Source organism: Choristoneura fumiferana, chromosome 25 (assembly GCF_025370935.1).
Source record: "Choristoneura fumiferana chromosome 25, NRCan_CFum_1, whole genome shotgun sequence".
NCBI lineage: Eukaryota > Metazoa > Arthropoda > Insecta > Lepidoptera > Tortricidae > Choristoneura > Choristoneura fumiferana.
The window spans coordinates 887,874-909,967 of NC_133496.1; the positions used below are offsets into that span (position 1 = coordinate 887,874).

The following is a 22,094-nucleotide window of genomic DNA, read 5'->3' on the forward strand; positions in this document are numbered from 1 at the left end:
TTCGGACTTTTTTGACGCTAGGACTTTCAGACACTAGGATGTTCATCTTCGGACTTTTTGACCATTGGCGGACTTTTTGACCATGGACTTTTTGACGCTAGGACTTTCAGACACTAGGACGTTTAATCCTTCGGACTTTTTGACCATGGACTTTTTGACACTAGGACTTTCAGACACTAGGACGTTTCATCCCTCGGACTTTTTGACCATGGACAATGTGACACCTGGACTTTCTGACATAAGCCCTTGGTCGGTACTCGGTCGCATGAGTCATTGCGCTGTGCCCGTACTGATAGTGATAGTGCGGGGCGCGCTGCGGGCTGCGGGCTGCAGCAGGCCCGCGGACCCGCGCCGCGCTAAGGTATCGCCAATATATATTTTTTCTTTTACAAATATAAAAATTTACTCGCAAATGTGATGAAAAACATTATATGTCGCACGGGCGGCACTAGAATTACGAACAATTAAAGCCCTCAGTCTTCGACTTCGGGCTTCTAATAGACTCTCGTTCTTAATTCCTTATTTATCGCCCTTAAGACACAATGTATTTGCTATCAGTGTTTGCACAGCTTTATTAAAGAAGCGTTTGAAATCCACGCTAGTTTATTTGTCATCGGCAGATGTTGTCGGCATCATTTTGGGGCTGGAAAGCGCGGGAGCGCCAAAGGGACGGTGGCGGCGGCGCCTGGCTGCTGGCCGTGGCCTGCACCGGGGGGGCGCGGGCGGGGGCGGGGGCGGCGGCGGGCGCGCGCGACGCGCGCTGCACGAGCTGTTAGACGCGCACGCGACTTGCGACCAGGTCAGTGACGATAACGTTGAGGGTTGCCAATTCTACGAACAAACAATAAGTCAAACAGTAAGCAATGTGGCGCGGTACAGTACACTCTACTGCCGGTGGCCGCGTGTAACAGTGATTTGGTTTCGTTTTTCGCCACGAGCCACGAATAACAAATTACCATAATGATATGAACGTTGGGCACTCGTTGCTCGCGGTGCCATAAATCATCGGGACATGGAATTGACACATGCGATGTGCAGTGCCGGATTTATATTTTTTATGAGTAGGCCACTTCATTTCCGTTGCCCCATGTACCTTTCTAAAATAATAATTTTCTCGTCATCTGAAATCTGCCGCCCCTAGGCCGCGGCCTATACGACCTAATGACATCCAGAACCATGCGCCTTATAGCGGGTTATATCAATGTTACAGATAGAAGAACTGGCGTCGGTGGCGGCGCCGGCGCTGTTGGAGGCGGGGGGCGCGGCGCTGCTACTGGCGGCGCACGACGCGGCGCGCAGTGGGGGGGCGCGGGGGCGGACCGCCTCGCCGCCGCGCTGCTGGGGGCCGCGCTCACAGCCGCGCTGCCGCCGCGCGGGCAGGTGAGGGGGAGGGGGGCGCGGGGGGCGGACCGCCTCGCCGCCGCGCTGCTGGGGGCCGCGCTCACAGCCGCGCTGCCGCCGCGCGGGCAGGTGAGGGGGGAGGGGGGCGCGGGGGGCGGACCGCCTCGCCGCCGCGCTGCTGGGGGCCGCGCTCACAGCCGCGCTGCCGCCGCGCGGGCAGGTGAGGGGGAGGGGGGCGCGGGGGCGGACCGCCTCGCCGCCGCGCTGCTGGGGGCGCGCTCACAGCCGCGCTGCCGCCGCGCGGGCAGGTGAGGGGGGAGGGGGGCGGGGGGCGGACCGCCTCGCCGCCGCGCTGCTGGGGGCCGCGCTCACAGCCGCGCTGCCGCCGCGCGGGCAGGTGAGGGGGAGGGGGCGCGGGGGGCGGACCGCCTCGCCGCCGCGCTGCTGGGGGCCGCGCTCACAGCCGCGCTGCCGCCGCGCGGGGAGGTGAGGGGGAGGGGGGCGCGGGGGGCGGACCGCCTCGCCGCCGCGCTGCTGGGGGCCGCGCTCACAGCCGCGCTGCCGCCGCGCGGGCAGGTGAGGGGGAGGGGGGCGCGGGGGCGGACCGCCTCGCCGCCGCGCTGCTGGGGGCCGCGCTCACAGCCGCGCTGCCGCCGCGCGGGCAGGTGAGGGGGGAGGGGGCGCGGGGGCGGACCGCCTCGCCGCCGCGCTGCTGGGGGCCGCGCTCACAGCCGCGCTGCCGCCGCGCGGGCAGGTGAGGGGGGAGGGGGGCGCGGGGGCGGACCGCCTCGCCGCCGCGCTGCTGGGGGCCGCGCTCACAGCCGCGCTGCCGCCGCGCGGGGAGGTGAGGGGGAGGGGGGGCGCGGGGGCGGACCGCCTCGCCGCCGCGCTGCTGGGGCCGCACTGCGAGAATCAGAGGGCCGCTATAAGTCTTCAAAAGAGTGATAGAGCTGTATTTACTACGTGTCTAAATACGGAGTGCGTATCTGCAGGAGATGGAGTGTTGGGAGGCGCGGGGGGGGCGGCGGGGTGGCGTCCCTGGTGCGCGGCGCGTGGCGCGGGCTGCCGGCGCGGGCGCAGCTGCTGGTGCTGCGGGGGGCGGCGCGCGCGCTGGCGCTGTCCGCGGAGCCCGACGCGGGGCTGCTGCGCGCGCTGGGGCAGCCGCTGCCGCGCTCACAGGACCCGCTCGCCAGGCAGCAGGCTAGCACATTTTTCATAATGTTTTATTTTTACGAATAAACAAAACTTGAAAATTCGCTGGCTTCGTACATACCTATTAGTTAAACGGATATTCATACTCGGTCAGCAATTGCCTACTTCTATGCCACCATAGTAATCTACTATTATTTCTTTGCCGTCCGGATGCCCAAGTGGTTAGAGAACCTGACTACGAAGCTTGAGGTCTCGGGTTCGATTCCCGGCCGGGGCAGGTACTATTTGTATGAATAATACGAATGTTTGTTCACGGGTCTTGGGTGTTTAATATGTATTTAAGTATGTTTTTATCTATAAATACCTAAATATGTTTATCGTTGCCTAGTATCCATAGTACAACTTTGCTTAGTTTGGGACTTGGTCGATTGGTGTCAAGTGTCCCATGATATTTTATTTATTTAGTGTAATTAATTAATTATTGTACACATCTAGGTACTAAGCAACGTCTCCAAGCTGCAACTGCTGTTCCGCGAGCGCGCGGGCGCGGGGGCGCGGGGGACGCGGGGGACCCGCCGGAGCCGGCGGCGGCGGGGCTGCGGGACGAGCTAGACAAGGACGACGCTACGGCCATCAGCGCGGAGGGCGGCGCGCCGGCGGGGACGGGGGCGGGGCGGGGCTGCGGGACGAGCTTATGGTGGACAGCGCGGAGAGCGCGACGGAGGGGGGCGCGCCGGAGCCGGAGCCGGAGCCGGAGCCGGAGCCGGAGCCGGAGCCGGAGCCCAAGCGCCTGCGCCGCTCGCCGCGCGCGCGCGCCGCCGCCGACTGACGGCTCCACCGCGCTGCGTCCACTGCATCGGAACCAGAGTACGGAGCGGACGCATTTTTTTCTTTGTATAGATTTGTGGCGCAGAAATGCCGATCCAGTGCACGCAGTACCATAGAAAGCAATACAAAGCAACAAATCCGCCCGCTCCGATTCCGATGCAGTGGACGCGCACGCGCAGCGTAATGGACCACCGTACACGAGGCTAGTCAGGCCCTATCTACGGAGTGCGAAATTCGTACTTCGTATCTTGCCGTCCCGTTTACGGTTATGTTATTTAATACGAGAGTGAGAGGGACGCGACGGTACGATTCGAACTTCTACTTCTACTTCCGTTTGGAAAATTTTGCGCCGCGTCGTTGTCGATGAGTTCAGACTTAGAAGTTAAAGTGAAACAAATGTGATACTTAATACAATGATGATTTTATTACTTTTAATAAAAAAAATATTTTTGTAAGTAACTTAATACTCGCCATAAATGTACCAAAACGCGGGTGCATAAAATGCACCTTCACAATAGTTAACTATGTCTATACCTACTTAAATCTTGCTAGTAATAAAATTATTTGATTCGAGATTTCTTGTATACTTATTATTACCTATTTACTTATTATAAAGACGCCTCGTCTTTAGTCATCATCATCACATGAATTATATAACTTCTGTATATCACCACGGATCGTCAGTCCACTCGGGTCGCACGGGGTCAGGGGTGGGGTAGGGTTTTGGGTCACGCGGGTCCAGCCGCACCAGTGACAAACCACAGGCATAGTTAATTACGTCTAGTCCATACAGTCCATACTTACAAAACTTCATCTACTTCTGTTGCCTATTTTTCAAATGAGACCGGGACTACGTTTGTATGGAGAATGGATCGAAGACATTTCTTAACAGGTGGGCAAAGAGAATATAACCACTACCAATGATATTTCATAGTCTATATTAATAATTTCGTACCGGTCTGCGGTAGACTCGAACGAAATGCACAATCCGAGTCTACAACTTGTATAGATATGTTACGTTCCTATAGGGAAACTATAGTTTGGCCAATGAAAGTTGAACCCAGCTATTATTTGAGTGGCAACATTATTCAAATGTCATGGGCAAACAGACCAAAGAGTATAAGAAAACAGACCTCGAGCTTGTACTATTATCTATTCTGCAACTTGTTTAGTTTAGACCTTCGTGTGTTAAAACAAGGTTAAAACAGAGTTTTTTGGAAATTTACTGCTGAAACATGGGTGAAACAATCAAAGTGGTGTACCACAGATTATTTTAACCATGATAAGCAAATTCAAATAAAAACAAGAAGAGAGGGAAACCTTGTTCAAAGCCTTCAATCTTCGACAATGCTGTGTTCTCGTGTTGATTTCTTAGAGCACGCTTGTAACCAGTAAACACTGCCTTAGCGTAGAGCTAGAGCCGCCCACGAGCCACGTCGTGCTTTCGACACTTTAAGCCGGGTCCAGACGAGTGTAACGTGTAATGTAACACTAGTATTATTACGAGTATTACGTATTACGTATTTGTATCAATGAATTTTATAATAAAATTGTTGGGATCCCTTTGTTTCCCATACATTTTTTGTTCCGAATTTCGATTGTCAGAAATTGATATCCATATAATTTATCACTTGTTACCAGAGATGTAACAAAATATGTGCCCTACTACCCTAAAGTTGATAATCGTTTGCATGTCTTACAACAATAATGCCAATAGGCGTGTCTGTCAACTTGAAAGTTCGACTTTAGCGACATATTCATTTGATAGGAACTTGTTTAAAAATTGATGGAACACTTATTTGGCTGATGCTACAAGGATGGTCAGCGCATCTCTAGTAGAATAGAAACAGCTCGGCGGAGCGAGTAAAAGAAACGTTTCTATTGGTTCATGACAACACATCACTTGCACATCTCATCTCATAAAATGCAGCCTAAACGAAACGAGTAATTATTACCGGGTTGTATATTATAAGTGAAAATCACGAAAGTTCAGAACATCATTTTTCGCTCGTCCTTTATTATCCTCTGCCTACGTCTGTGTTCCCTGATCGCTATAATATGGCAGTCTTCGAATCTAGGGTGAACGGGCAGCCTCACGCCCACCAGATCTCGTTTTTTCAACTATTCAAACTCATTAATAAATTGAGACCGTTGCACAAGGAGAATACAAATTTGAAGGTCTTTAACGTAAAATAAAACAGCTAAAATACTTTCTATACTTTATTGTAAAAATGCACAAAAATAAACGTTTTCGAACATGATTTTGTTCAACAAGAACTATTGATTCCATGTTAATTGTTAAAACAGTGGCTATGCACACCGACAGTATACACATATATCTCGCTCATATACCTCATTGCAGAGCGAGACTGTTGCAGTGTTCCTAGCTTATTGATAATCTTCAAGACCCAAACATACTATGTACAGGAACGCTTACACTAAATTAGGACGTGTCGCAAACCAAACAAGACTTAAATTAACTTAAATTATTTTTTACATCAAGTCGGTGGAAAATAGTCATGTATGTTGCCAGGAAGTAGACTGTTACTGCAGTCACTGGACGCTTCAGACATTTAATGTTACTAATGTTTTGCCGACCTTGCCAGCCATGGCGTAGAAAAATGCTCAAAAAAAACTTGTAACAAATGATGAAAATGAATAAATGATTCATGAAACATAAAGAAGTTCGATAGAAATAGAGCCACAAAATTAGTCACAAGTCAACACAATGGAAGGATAGAACTAAACAATATGCAAACCGTCACCTGACTACGGGTTTAGTTATACCTTTCTACTGAGTTAACTTGGGACGTATGTATTGTAATCATAGATACGTATTAAAATGTATTATTTATTGATAAAACAACTGCATTATTTACATCACTGGCCACGAGCCACGGCCCTTGTGCCTCATGGACGTACCAGTAAAGTCACGCATGAGGCACATGCGCCTCATGGGCCAGGGACCGTGTTAACTACCTGCTGTGTTCAACACTTACATCCCAGTGCTCACCCTGAACAATAGACATCGACCAGAATAGGTAGTTAAACGTCCTTAGACGCTTTATAATAGCGACTAGTAAATAGCAGCATGGAGGGTAATAGAGCTTAAGAGCGCACATATTTTTGAGCACCTTCAAGTTCCTTCATATCTGATGGCAACTTATTCTATGGTTTATGGAGTACACAAGATTCGTAGTTCCCCTTTAAGGCTAAGATTGAATAACGAACTAGTACTTTTCAAAGTTATCTATTTTAATAAAGTTGAAGACCTTTTAAGAGGTCTTTTGAACGGCGGGAGGTCAATTTATATATTGTCACATCAGTTTGCAACACGTCCCTTACATTACAATACAGGTCAGTAAAAAACAATTAAGTCGTGTGAATAAAACAACCATGTACCTGGGTACATTGCTGGCTCTGGATTGTGTCATAATCTATTAACAACTGTTTACTTAAGTTGTACTATGTGACCCACTGTGGAACCTTTTCACAGAAAATGTCACTGATATTGTATTGCCTGGCAAAGAAAATCTTTATGACACTTGCTATGAGAACGTCCTAAGATGAGGCAGAAATCAAAGAATAGTACCTACATATAAGCAAATCGTGTTTATTTTAATACTGTTCAATGTCCTTCTCACTAAAATTTACTACATTTTTCAAGTTCCAATAAATGTACAAAAAATCTATAAGCCTGATTTTCTTATGATTATTATTTTTAAAGTTATATTTTTTACGCCATTTGGCTTTAATCAACTACTTATACTCTTACTCTTTTGGTTCGTAGACATTTTTCTATAAGTTGAATTAAAAAAAAAGTGAATTACATTACTTTCAGACCATAAAGCACTTATTACAGATGGTAACGCGTATTTTACTTTCTCTCTGGCAAGAAATATGACCGGCGAGGATCTCACTGGTCATGGGTTTGGTGTGCGTGTTTTGTAGTTGTATTATACCTGTTTACTTTTGGTGCGAGTGATGATTGTTGAACGCGACAAATTTAGACGTGTAGACATTTTATATTAGATAGACCGCGATTAGAACGGGATTGAAACATCTTTCATTCATATTTTAGACGACCAGCTGGCCTAGAGCCTAGCTTGGTTAGAGAACCTGACTTGAAGCTTGAGGAGTATGTATCTATATAATTATATTTTATCCGTTGCTTAGTACCCATAACACAAGCTTTGCTAAGCTTACTTTGGGACTAGGTCAATTGTTGTGAATTGTCCCGTGATATTTATTTATTTTATATATATACATTGACTTCTGACGTAAATAAATAAAAAGAGGTTGCCTGGAAGAGATCGCTTCGAAACGATGAAACTGTCTATTACTTCTCTTGTAGAAGATCAGTATTGCATTCTCGATCTAGTGCAGGGGCGGGGAAATAGCGGCCCGCGGGCCAAGTCCGGCCCGCGACGAGATTTAATCCAGTCCGCGATCAAAACTCGTCATCTAAATTCATCTCGCCATCTCGAGTGTGTTTTGCGAGTTACTTCGTGTAACTTGGAGCCTAATTCTAGTGGTTCTTTTCTGCTGTTTTCAATAAAGAATCATTGCAATCATTGTCAATTCCATTCCCAATCTCATCGCGGTTTAATAAAAACCTTAATCCCCACTAAAAGTGGCGGCAAAAATGTACCTATTTTAGTAGAAAAAGTAAAGGCGATTCAGTCATCAAGTCACGCGCCAGCAGAGGCTCTTTGGCAATTATAGAAATCGTATAAATGTTTGTCGATAGATTAAAACTCGATCCAGACATATAACAATCCGAAATATTATCCTAATTTGTATTGCAACTTTGAAAACACTAAGCAATATATTTTATCTCATAAATGTATGTCTGTCGCATCAGAACAAATATAATCTATATCAAATCACCGTACAATATGTATAACCCTCTTATTCATAAGTTATAAACTTTCATCTATGACATTTGTCTGTTATTTTTGAAGGCATATAATCAAAACGATTTGGTGACAAACTAAAATTAGTTCAGTTAGAGTTTGGGTGAACATTTAAAGTTTCAACACTTTTTTTTTGTTTTATTTGGTAATGAAACCTCAGCAAATATTGCTAAAATCCTGGCTTTTCGTCGAAAATCTTTTTCCTAAACGATCCATTCCCCAACTGTTACATGTGGAGGAATTTTTCTACTGAGGATATATTTCTAGACTATCCTGTAGAATGTTTGTACTATTTTAGTGTCTTGTGTTGTGAATAAATGTATTTTCTTTCTTTCTTTCTTAGGTTAGTTTTATAACAATCCCCAAGAAGGTAGTTTAGAAAAAGTTGAGAAATTATTAAACTTGGGAAAAATATTTTCGACTAAAAATGCCTTGGAAGATACAATGCTACATCGATAGTCTTCCGTTTTCATAAAAAGTAAACTGAAAGTAGTATTTTTTAACAAAATTCGCCAAGATGGTAATAATATAACAGTAAAACGTAAAAACGCTGAATTTATGAATACGAAGGTAAATGAATTACATAACTTCATAAAACATATCCTAATGCACATTGCTCAGCAAATTCTTGGACATACGATCCGTGCTTCCATCAAATTCCATACAAATACTAATTATACTATATATTCGTCTTTGATTCATATACTATACGAAACTATATCTACTTTCTACTATTTACAGTTTTAATTATAGATTTCATAAATCATTTTCAAGAAGACCAATTACTTTAATTATTGTTTTAAATGCTAATCACGTAGCTTCTTTTCCTCTTTAACTGCCACGAGGCGCACAGTGCAAGAGTGCAGTGTAAGTTTCATTCGAATTTTACTCAAGACTTGAGGTTTTATTGTCTAACATACTTGGAATCACAATGGTTTTCACTGCTTCTTTCTGGTATACTGTAGCATGAGAGTAGAAAGAGATGGTGGATTTGATTGGGAGTGCCCATGCGTTAGACAGTACGGCCTCTGGCTTAAAAGGTAATTTGACTGTTGAAAATGATTATTTCTTAATTTAAAAATTGATCTTCTTGCAGCTGAATTTGTTTCATATACTGTTTATGAGCGGCTCTGGGTTTCTCATACATTAATAACACAAAATTCGAATTCTTGCAATAAGAGAGGACAATACAATTCATATTTTAAGCCTATGACAGCATTTTCTGTAATAATAATTCTGAGGCAAGTCTAATACCAAAGTTTTTTTGGACAAAGCGTTTTAAAATTAATCAGGCATAAATAGGTTGGGTTAGTTTGACACCTCTTTATCTTTTTTTTAAGATTTCATAATGGATTTCTGTGACATGCTAGTTGGCGTTAGTACAGTGAGGTCAATTTGACAACTTCAACATTTGCGTCGTCTGTGATTGGTCAAATAACTAAATGAGCCAATCGCAAGCAAGACTGTAACGTCAAACGGACTTCACAATACTAACGCCATCTAGCGATGTTTCGCCTGGCAAAAAACCTTCATTGTGACTACTAATGGCTCTATGTCTTGATTCGTATTCGTATGACAAATTGAGATGAACAACCTTTACAGGGACGTTTAATCCAAACTAACCTAACCATCTACCGATAGATACACGCCGGATTCATTTAAAACACATTGAATAATACAAAAGTAAAAATCATCAGTTAAATAGTAAAATAGTGGCTCAATGTTGAACTATATCGAAGACGAGACGCCCACGAGCTTTGCCGAAAAAGCACACAAGTAAAATTGTATCCCATTCTTACTCGTACAGTGAGCCGTTTCAGCAGTACGTCAACCTAAGCACAATGGCCTAAAATTCTGCTAGTAAATTGAACTGCGAGCATATTCTCCGTTCATTTCGCGACCTCTCTCGCTATAAACAGTAGTCATGGCCGTGACACGAGAAAGGGATAGAATTTTCGCAGCGTGTTTCGTTTAGGCTACGTACGCACTAGCGACCAACCACGTGGTTTTAGCGCGCCGTCCATCGATTTAGAATACCCTAGATGCACTATCACCTGCAAATTCATGCCGTAAATTTTTCCCATCGCTAAGTTACAAGTGTGTGCGTCTACTAAGGCAATTGAAAAACACATAATGTACTTAAGAACATTTCAATTTTCGTTACATGCAACCTTATGGTACGAAAATTAAGGTGTTATTTCGAGTGCGCGTGATTGGCGGTTATGACGTTACAAAATAATACCATCGCGCTTTCGGTCGTAGGCAAGATTATTTCAAACAATACTATACCTTCAGTCAATCCCTATTAAGTCGAATTCATATTATTATTAAGTTAATTTAAAACAATAATGTTTTTAATGACTGAAGGCGTATTTTGCCACAAATTTACTACATTATAAAACTATTAACTAGTACTTACCGAAAATACGATATGCCATCCTTTTTCAACGTCGTTAATGTATTATTTTTGCACTTTTTTACGGAGCACTTCGGCATGTTGTTCCGATAACGAAGCACACGTTACTGACAGCGCAACTGTGCTTAGAAGGTGTTTAAGCACAGTTGTAGCAAGACATTTTAAGCGTTAGCAGGGTATCTAGGGTATTCTTAATCGACGACGCCGTCTCTTTCTCAAGCGATATTTTGAAGAGGGACAGCGTGCTTAAACCGCATGGCTAACCGCATAGCCTTAGGGTCTAGGCTAGCCGACGCGGTTTGCACGGAGCGGGTGGACTCCTATTGGAAAATATTGTGAGCAGCGCTAACTGCGCGCGTCGCGTGCATAGAATTGTACCTGCACCCGCGGCAGCTAGCGTAGGCCCTTACGTTATCAGACGACTCGCCGAGGACTCTTGAGGGGCTACTAAGAAATTCGAAAATCGCAGTTCGTATCCTACCGTCCCTCTCGCTCTCATACTAATAGCGTCAGGGGAACGGCAAGATACGAAGTTCGAATTTGCACTTCATAGTATAGGGCCAGACCTACCTCAACTCAGAGACGCAACAAACACGTTCAAACCCAGAGCTTAGACGGCTTACATGATAGCGCACCGCTTGGCCTCCTCGGGGGCGGCGGCGGGGGACGGCGCGGGGGCGGGGCGGGGGCCGCCACGGGGTCCATGACCTTGAGGGTCTCGGGGTCGTACGTGTCGGCGGAAGCCACGGGCGCGGTCAGAGGCAGGTCCGTGTTGATGCCCACGATCTGGAAGCCATAATAATAAAGCTTTTTTATTCATCGTTTAGTTGACTAGTTTCGCCGTTCGTTACGTTGATGATTTCGCCGGAAGACCAGCGCTGACTCCATCCGAGGAGTCTGCGTTTATGCTGAGGCGGGACCATTTCGGGCACAGTTTTACTTTTTCGTTTTTCGTTTTGTATAGTGATATTTTGTGTCTCGAATAATTATTTTCATTTAGTTTTACCACCCTAACGTTCAATGTCAGCAGGCTTAAAACATTGAAGGTCATCTATTTATTAAAGTTATTATTTTTCATTTTTAGCCAGGGGTTTTTGTAAAATTCGGGTTAGTAAATTTTTTCAGTATAGAAGGGTAATTTCAGATGATCGCGCGGCGACGCGCGGTTGGCTCGGCGCGTTCACCTGAACTTAGCGTAAACGTATGTTTTTATGGGGTACAAATCCAGTAAAAGTTAGGAGTTGTGACGGTTTTATTATCTTCTGACCTCAGCGTTCCTCCGGGCGGGCATGACGGTCCGGCGGAAGGGTCTCGCGATGCGTTCCAGCAGCCGCTGCCGCTTGCCGCCGGCCGGCTCGTCCGCGACCGGCGCCTCGCCGTCCGGCTTGCGCTTGCGACCGACCACGGTGCCGGTGGGACGGGAGTGCTCTGATACTGGAAACAGACACACTTTTATAATAATACTGTCTCTTCTAAACCGCTACACATGACAAGCTGGGTGAATCAGTTTACCAGAATTGTTTCTTCCTAGTAGCAAAATTTGTATTCGCATTTTTATCCCACTTGTTTTTTACTGAAGCTTATTTTCTTATTTATTTAGCTTTTAGAAAAAAAAAATCTAGCCAACCAGTACTGTCTAGATAACATGATTTTGTGTTCTGCCAACGGACGTTTTTTGTGCATTTAAATATTCCACAATAGACAAAAAAAAATTGGTAGTTAAATGTTTTTGTGTCATTTTAATAGCCAAATGGGTTTATTTCTGACACATTTACACTTTATAATTTCGTCGGTGATACTGTAATCCGCAATCAGTACAATGTCAGTACTGTTAGTACAGTGAAATTTATACCTTATGGAAAAAGCTACTTACGTGGTATTGCAGTATCACCGACGATTTGTCAAAATTGTTTTTTTTTTTCATGCTATTATTTCAAGTAGTAATATTTTTTACATGTGATGCTAGTAGTGGACCGCACGCTGCGGTTGGCAGGCACGTGGCGCAAAGTCATCTCCTGTAGCGGCTTGTAGCTGCGCCGGCCGCGGATACTACGCAGACCGCCGAGGTACGAGCTGTCATCGAGAGTACCCTCAAGGATCGAGGAGGACTCTGTTATGTCCATCTCCATTGTTGTGTTGTTGCCTGGAATCACGAAATTTTGGATTTGTCAGTGGACTAATCGCGAGGGTTGCGGGCAACCGGTGGATGCAGATGGCGATTCATTGTGGCGTTCAAAGGGGGAATTTGTACCTAGTGGGTTGACTTATCCCTTCTCAAGCAAAGGGTTCGAACCCAGGCTGAAATTTCGGAATTTATGTGTGAAATTACATTTTGAAATTTACCACGAGCTTTACGGTGAAGGAAAACATCTTGAGGAATTTGCACCCACCGGCTAAGAAATTTAGTGTGTGTGAAGTTCCCAATCAGCACTGGGCCTGCGTGGGAACTACGGCCCAAGCTTTCTTTCTGAGAAGAGGCATATGTCCTGCAGTGGGACGTATATAGGCTGAGATGATGATGATGATGAGTGTTGATGATGTTACCAGTGTAATTGGCGGTGACGGAGCTGGTGGTCTGGTCGGCGAGACGCAGGCTGCGCCGGTACGGGGACACCTTCACGCGCGACTTGGAGAAGTTCGTGTCCGGCTTGCGGGACTCCGATGACTCTGGGGACACGGAGTAGGTATTTGAAAAAATAGTTCAGGAACCGTCGCGATCGCAATCTTCCATACGTGCAGTGGGGGTAGTTAGGAGTTGCCACCCCTGGGACTTATACGCTGCACGCCAATGAGCAGGGATAGTGAGATATGGCAATCCCATGTCACATGGGAATGGGATCTACATAGTATAATTTAAGATTCCTAACGTACCGTAACGTAACTGAAGTACACTACGTAGACGAATAAACTATTCAGACTAATGTTGTAAACAGGTAAACTTTAATTCTCATAGGTCATCTGAAACTAGTGAACAGATTAAGTAATATTTTTGAAATTGAAAATGTCAAATGCCACCACACAATTCAAGCAAGTGAACTTTAAGTACTGTTTTAACTGCTACTGTTTTGACTTTATTGTCTAGTCCAGATTATCATCACGTCTCTACATTTTTATCAAGTTTCACCTTGATCGAATCTATGCCCAAAAATTTGCTCACATAATTTAACAAACAGTTGAATTTAAAAAAATAATCAAATGCAAAAACAACTCACCAGAATTGTGTTCAATATCGACCACGACCTCGATTTCCACTTTGTCCGACTTGTCTTCTTTCCCCTCTTCTTTCTTCGGCGACTCCTTGGCATCTTTATCTTTGACTTCTTTAGGCGACTCCTTGGCATCTTTATCTTTGACTTCTTTAGGCGACTCCTTGGCATCTTTATCTTTGCCTTCTTTAGGCGACTCCTTAGTTTCCTTCTTAGCATCAGGTTTGGGTGAATCCTGCTTAGCATCTGTTTTAGGCGCTTCTTTTTTGCTTTCCGGTTTACTTTCTGCCTTCTTGGTGTCCGGTTTCGGTTCCGCTTTTCTGGATTCCGGTTTCGGCGAGTCGCTGGTCTTCGACTCCTGGTTAAGCTTCAGAACCTTGGAATCCTTTGACTGGAATTATAGAACTGATTAGAGATTTTAAGTTAAAAAATGGCTTGCGGGTAATAGTTTTGGTGAGAATTCTGTGTAGTGTTTCATCGTGGAACAAATAATAGGAATAGAAGTGTTACGCGTCCCTGGTCTCTTGACATACATGAAAAGGGTTAAAAAAAATAACTCCCCCCTCCCTACATAATATTTTTTTAAAGGCCGATTGGTATAAGGCATTGTGCGATCAAGGACTAACCCCTGACCCACCACGGAACCATTTCACAGTAAACGTCATAGTGACATCGCATTAATTAACAAGGAAAATCGTAATGGCTTTTCCTTTGAAAAGGTTCCGTAGTGGATCAGGAATTAAAATCCTTGACCGTACATACGTTAGAAATACCCTAATCAAATCAACATGTACTTTTCATGTTTATCTAAAAGCCAGGGACAAGTTGTACCTATATCTGGCTCTAAAGCCAGATAATTTAACTTCCCGGATCAGTATGTAACAGAGCGCCGCTTTGCTCGAAAAGTACTTCATACAAGGATTACATTGCACTGGTGAGTACCATAACGTCACTAATTTGCCAGTGAATTAAAAGCAAAGAGCGAGACGTAGAACGCGATTGGTCGAATTCTACAAGTCACCAATCAACTTCGCAACTAGATCTCATTAAAAACCGACGGACTTTTGTCATGCGCAGTTATATTAAACCCTGCATTATATCCTTGAGACAAGTAATGTCAACATAATTTCACCTGAGCAATCAGAGACACAAAACTGCACATTTCAAACTAGGTCAACGCTTATAATTATAATGAGGAAGTGTTTAATATATCTCGCGTTAAAAAGAAATGAGAAATAAATTGCAAACTTCAACCTTCTACACATGAAGCTAAGTGTAAAATAAAATTTTGTAAATTTCAAGTTATTTCTTTTTAATTTCGCGCGATCCATCGTTTATGTGTTTAGGTGGTTAGTGGAAAGTTAATGAAAATGCACGTGACACAGTTTGCGTGAAAATCTGTTTTGGCCCAAAATTTAAATACAATAGGCATGTACAGTCACCAGCACCAATATCTGACTCAGCAAAGCGTGCATAAATATCTGATAAGACTATTTCTAGGACGTGTCAGATATTTTTGCACGCTTCGCTGTTGCAGATGTCATTTTCATTCCTATGCCACCACAGAGCCTTGTCCTTGTGACATTTTACGTCATCCAATAAACATTGCTATAGACACATCAAAATTATTTACTATGGTAAGGTTCATCATCATCATCATCATCAAGAGGATGCTAAGAAAAGAACCACCAGCAGACCCCAGCTACCAAAAATCGGGGGTTCACGGTGGATGCAAGCCGCTTCCAACCGAGGCAACTGAAGGTCTATGGGGGAGGCCTATGTCCAACAGTGGCCGTCTTACGGCTGGTAAGGTTCTATACAAATGAAATTGGTAGACTGTACAGATTTTCACACAAAAATATTCCGTTAAGTTCCATTTTGAAGCACTATTTATATATAACGAAGTAATTATGAACACTATTTTCATTTTACGCACAATATCACAAAGAAGTAACATTTTTCAACAGATAAGTGACAAAATTATGTTCAAAATGAACTATTCAAAATCAAGTTTATTCTGTAAGAAAACCGCAAAGGGCTTTTTTACATATCACTTTGCAATTGCTAAGAACAATGCATTGGAAGAAACTAGGCAGAACTTTTTTTTTTTCAAAACAAAAATTGTGTTACAATTCTACAACTCTAAACATCTTAGGAGAAGATGAGTGAGATCTACACATTACAATTATGTCGACAATCATTGAAAACATTGCCATGACTGACTGACAACGCACTCGAGCTAGAATCTTGAAATTTGGCAGACAAAAAATCAAGACAATCTTATGATAGTCAGAGAACAATTTTTTATTTTGCGGGAGTGAAGCGGCAATCATAAACTATACTTGAAAGGTAAATAACTAAATGTAAGCAGAACAACGTCAATTGGTGTCTTCAATATTTAAATTCCCCCATTAAACTAACTAAATATTTACATGTCTCTATTGAAATACATTACTTAAGTTTGTATTACAATGATAGATTAGTAAAATGTTTAAAATCCTTAAATGTGCCAAATCTAGCAGCTGAAGTTTGTTTAATTTGGTTAATTATTACCCAAACCATTCAAGAATAGTAGAATGAGAAATCGAAAAAAAATCGCTTCACGCCATTTATGGACATCCCCTATGATATTACTTGTTCCGTTTAAATAAGGCCATAATAAGTCACTAAAAAACGGTACAGCCGAAGGAGCGAACAGCAACTTACTTCGTCGCCGGCGCCGGCGCCGCCCTCCGGCTGTTTGTCGGACGCGGGCCGCGGCGTCTCCGGCGTGCGCGTCACTTTCACCTTCACCGCAACATTCACATGTTAGTACGTTACCGGGAAGGATAGAGGGTGTAAGGGCGGTTTCAGACCAGCGTTTTTAAAAGCGTACAGGTGCGGTTTTGTTTTCTTCGAGCGTTGAACACGCAGCGTTAGGTTTAATCTAGTGCGCGTGTAAGCGCGTATGCACAAAAACGACCGTATACGCGCAGAAAAAACGGTAGTCTGAAACCGTGTGCGGCATGAAACTTGGGCGCTAACCAAGTATATTTAAAAAACGAATGGAAGATCCCTTTCAAAGTAGCTACTTTTAGCTACATTAGGGTTTTTCAACCTCGCAAGTCGAACCCCTACACTGGGGGTTGAATATCATGAAAAATACGTTCATTACTATACTGCCCTCCAAAGAAAATGGCTGTTTCTAAAAAAAAATACTTTTCAATTGTTTTACCATTGTGTAACTTAAAGACATTGTGCATCAGATGGTATTTTGAAATACCGTCTTTTGCTTTAAGGTATAAAAAATAACACTGCAGCCAGTGGTTGGATCCCCCTTGCAGTTTTTCCATATTTTGTAATCAGGATCAACAAACGTTTCGTTATGTTTGGTCGCTGTTATATTTTGCCTTTAGGAAAGGATTTTTCGTTTCCAACTATATTTATTATTATTAATGAAAAGAAACTCTCGCGTTCAAGATCCATGCCGCGTACTTTACTTGATATCAAAACGAACAGATACTAAACCACAAAACGTAACAAATTAATAAGTTCAAATATAATATAAAACTGAGAAGTCTATGTACGTGACGTCCCGTTGTTACTAATTTAATTTATTTAATTTTGTTTTGTGATTCAGTCCTAGTATAATAAAACGTAATGCGATAATATTGTCTTTTATTTACAAGTTACAACACAACTCGACGATTGGTTCTTATATTTATTTAAATAAAAGTATGCTTTAATTACAAAAAGAAAAAACTGTAAATTTAGTAAATATGGTATTATTTTCATATTTAATAATTTTATTATTTGTGGCGATATCAGATATTTTATAAAAGTAGGCCGGAAAACCCTCACCATTTTATTGTTATTTAGCATATTTTCCTGTGTATGTTGATGATATAACTATGTTAGGAAGACCAACTCAATGTCACACTCACACTACATGATCTTTATTCCTTAGTTTAGGTAAAACCCATGCCGCGAAATCCCTAAGTATGTTTGTACTGCATTAATACAACGCTTTTAATATATTTGGGAAGCCACAACCAAAATCACATGCAATCAATCTGTCACCATTATATGAAATCGGGTCCTACTCGTAAAGACTCTTGTTGCCTCAATAGGTGGAGTGGTGGCACGAGAATATGTGGTTGAAATCCACATTGGCAACCGGATAGCCTGGCCTATTGGTTAGGGTCAGAGAACCTGACTACGAAGCATGCGGTGCCGGGATCGATCCCCGGTCAGGGTAGATATTAAAAAAAGTTTGTGCTGATGTCTTGGACGTTAATGCGTATTTAAGTATGTGCTTGATTATATAAGTATGTCTATCCTTATAAACTTGGGTTATTACCAACAAACTGTTTGTAATTATTATGTAAAGAAGTTATCATTCCGTAATTTTTGGAAACGCCGAACTATCCCACTTGGCACCTCTTGCCCGTTACTACCACTCACTCCCACAGGCGATTATAACGTGGACATAAAGTTGCCAACTTTATTTGTTAACTATAGAACGATACCACACTAACAGCGACCACTAGCGTGTCTATAAACGATCACAAACAGTCATTATGACAACGTCCTATATATACAAAAGCAAGTTAGATGATTTCAGAGAGTTAACACTATTTACAATTGGTCATTTTTGTTTTTAATTAAAAATTTCGTGTCGTTTTATAAAATGAAATGAATACGTAAAATCGTCTGATGAAATTACAGATTGCGAAAAACCCAAAACTACTAAGTGACTAAGATCATCTTTGTGAACTCAACAAATAAAGTTGGCGCTTGTCCGCTTCTGCCCCACACTCCCAAAGGCCACCTAAGTAATGCGTGTATGGTGTCCCGGCGGGAGTACCTGCGAGCGGCGCGTGAGGCTCCTACTCGGGCACACGTCCATGCCGGGCTCCCACTCGACATCAGAGTCGTCGTAGGCCAGCTCGGGGAATATCTCGTCATTCTCGTCATTTTCGTCGATGACGAGCTCGTCAGAGTCGGAGTCGCCGCCGCCACTCACCGTTCCGTTCACGCCGTTGCTGCTGCCGTTTTGTTTCGGCTTATCGCGCGTGTCGTGTTTTTTTTGGTCGGGTTTGTCTGTCTGGAATTTTTATTGAGTGAATGAGATTGCGGCTTACATCGTGTAGGTGACAGTGACCGTAGAATAGTCATAAACCTGGGCGTTTCCTACTATGTACCTTTTTGCTTATAAATAAGAACGTATGCATGTCAGGGCACTGCTAAATATACGCCAAATTTTAAAATCTACTTTTCAACACAAATAAAATGATCTTTCATTTAACGCGTTTGTAATCGATTGTATGTCATAAAAACGAATCAAAAACATTAAAATAACTCGCACACGTGGTGTGATAACAAACCGAAAAATGACTACTGGCAATATTAAAAGAACAGAATTTGCTATAATTTACTAATCATAAATAGAGTACAAAGACGGAAATACTGAAATTATTACTAAAAAAAGTTGTAGATTAGTAAAAGTGAGTTAACTTACCTTTGCACTGCTCTCCCCTTTACTGCTATCGTCCTTCTTCTTCTCAGTTTGTGCATCAGATTTCTTTTCCACAGGTTTTTCCACTTTTTTCTCTGATGGCTTTTCAGGCGCCTTGTCGGCTGTTTTCGGTTTGTCACTCTTATCGGCGGGTTTATCAGCAGGTTTGTCCGCAGGCTTGTCCGCTGGTTTCTCTGGGTTCTTATCTGTGACTTTTTCTGCGGCGTTCTTTTCTTTCTCTGCGTTGGCAGCCATTTTCTTTTTCATGTCTTTTACGGGGCTGTCGGTTTGTCTCTGTGAACAAAGAGAAAGAAAATTTGTTAAACCAGGTTAGCTGGAAAAAACTCTATGCAGGGTTAAGTTAGTTTTTGTAGTACGCGCCGTTTGGGATTGTATTTTTAAACGTTAAAATGTTATGAGCAATAAAGAGTTAAAAAGTTTAGATTTTAGTAATACTATTTTTTCCTATTAACTACTATTAGTTTTATGACTATAAACCTTTTCTTTTTCATCCCCGCCTGTCCGTTTGCGTGTCACCATTTGACTCATACTTATCCTGTAAAGAAGAAGATTTCTTTTAATAATTAATCACATCAAGTACGTTCTAAAACAAAAGCTTTCTAAATTAATTTAAAATCCTTTCAAAAGTATTTTTTTTAATTTTGATGTTATTTCGAATTCTGTTATTCACCAGGTACACCTACATTATTGAGCAGACATTCCGACACTAAACGGTTCTTCAGAAACTGGTTTCTAAGTCTAAATCTTGTACAAATTATAACTGGCTCTGTTAAGACTAGCGACTGGTTTGGTTTTACTTTGCATTACAAGTCTTAACATAATCGAACAATCGATTTATCTATTTAAATAGGTCAGGTTTTAAAAATAGTATATTTTGTATCCGGGTCACAATCGGAGCGAGCAGGCTTTCAATACAAATATACAAAAGGCAGTGGCGTCTTTTTTATATTGAACACTAGCGCCCCGCCCCGGCTCCGAACGGTAACAATTTCCAAAATAACTTTGGACAGTCGGGTAAAAAGGTCTCAAGGGCACTTCACTCACATTTTTCAGCTCCTTTTACCAATGACTGTACCCCTGCGGAACCGGGGCGCGTCGACGTAGAGTAAACTGTATGTCATGCATTTTTTGATTGGATCGATACTTTTAAATTCGTCATTTCTTTTGCATGGAATGTCCGATTTGGATAATTCAAAAGTAATCTACAGGTATTGAAACAGTCTTGAATATGAAATGATTTATTTGGATAATAAAGGCTATATATAGCTTACATTTTTTGTTATATTTGTGTTAATATTTTTGTAGACGGTGCTCTATAATTATATCAATTAGCCAATCCCAATTAGGAAATTTGGAAGTAGGAAAAAAACGATTTTTACTACAATATTGGTTTACGTGTCAAGATACTAGTCAGGTTGTTAATGAAACTAAATCTGTATGATAAGAGTCCCAACTGTTCAACTCAAAACTTAAATACTACCGCAGCGTTTATAAAGCATAACGGCGACGCCTACGCACCATGTGATAAGCTGTGTCAAGGTCAATGTCAGAGTTGGAGGTCAAGTGAAAGTAACAGTGGAGATGATTCTCAAACAGACCTCGTAATTTTGTATTTCCTTTTTAAACCCCCGACGCAAAAAGAGGGGTGTTATAAGTTTGACCGCTATGTGTCTGTGGCACCGTAGCTCTTAAACTGGTGGACCGATTTGAATGCGGTTGTTTTTATTTGAAAGCAGGTTTTCTAGCGAAGGTTCTTAGGCATGTTTTATCGAAATAGGTTCAGCCGTTGTGGAGATATTGAGCTTTGAAGTGACAATGTCGGGGGTTTTCCAACTTTTTCCATCCATACAACTGTATGGATTGCTCTATTGAAAGAAAACGCGCTGTCGACGCGGCTCCGACTTAAAAGCTGACAAATTGACTGAGTTACAAACCTGTAAATGAATATAATTTACGAGAATCGCGCATCTGGTGTGTGTCTTCAATGAAACACTTAAACGCTGTCAAAAAGGTATCTTCGGATCCTAATAAATGACAACATTGTGAAGAGTTCAAAAGTATTCATAAAAACTTTTTTCGTAACAGATGCTTCAAAATTACAGCAATAAAAAACAAATTGGTATTTGTTTCCCCATGGTAGAAATAATTAGTGAGCTGTGTAGCCAGTACAAGATGTACGTTAGTTAGTAGTGGGTCAATGAACCCGCGCGCACACATTGACATCTAATGGTATTGGCGGTGGCCTAGAACGAGAGAACGAAGCGGAATTCGCTTTAACAATTTTTCTAACAAATATCGGTAAAATAGGCTCACTCGAAACACTATCTTTCGGGTCTTCGGGTATAGCGTTTTTATTTACAGATAAAAAAAGGATGTTATCAATTCGACCTGTATGTAGGTAAGTAAAGTTAGAATGATTTACTACCATTAAGTACAAATCTAAAATTGCCAACTCGAAATTACACGTCCAAGCAGAAAAATTACAATTTGAAATACATACATCAATGACGAAAACTGTCCATGGTAAAATTGACAAATTGATATAGATAGATAGGCCGTCCGAAAGACGAGAGACGACCTCTCAATTTTTTTTCTTTTTCCCATAACTTCGGTTACTCGCTCATTTTGGCGTCAGTTGAGTCCATCGCGCCCTGAGGCACGGTGGACGGACGACCTTAAGAGGGTCGCTGGCGGCGGATGGATGCGAGGGGCTGAAG

The 22,094-nt window shown here is 42.7% G+C and overlaps 2 protein-coding genes across 2 annotated transcripts in view; one reads left to right on the top strand and one right to left on the bottom strand.

The window, feature by feature from the left end:
• Positions 1 to 1,384, top strand: part of LOC141442530 (uncharacterized) — a 4,967-nt gene extending 3,583 nt beyond the window's left edge. Inside the window, exons 2-3 of the mRNA XM_074107551.1 lie at positions 621 to 799; positions 1,211 to 1,384. Of these exons, the coding sequence (XP_073963652.1) occupies positions 621 to 799; positions 1,211 to 1,384 (353 nt within the window). The remainder of the gene's footprint in view (positions 1 to 620; positions 800 to 1,210) is intronic.
• Positions 1,385 to 5,528: 4,144 nt separating this feature from the next.
• On the bottom strand, positions 5,529 to 19,912 carry LOC141442466 (uncharacterized; the record flags this gene model as incomplete). The annotated part of the gene is given in 10 exon segments (XM_074107473.1): positions 5,529 to 11,325; positions 11,328 to 11,439; positions 11,921 to 12,087; positions 12,608 to 12,796; positions 13,198 to 13,320; positions 13,866 to 14,250; positions 16,566 to 16,646; positions 18,706 to 18,945; positions 19,360 to 19,650; positions 19,855 to 19,912. Coding segments are annotated over 10 exon segments (1,692 nt in total). The 3' UTR covers positions 5,529 to 11,272.
• Between the last annotated feature and the right edge of the window lie 2,182 nt (positions 19,913 to 22,094).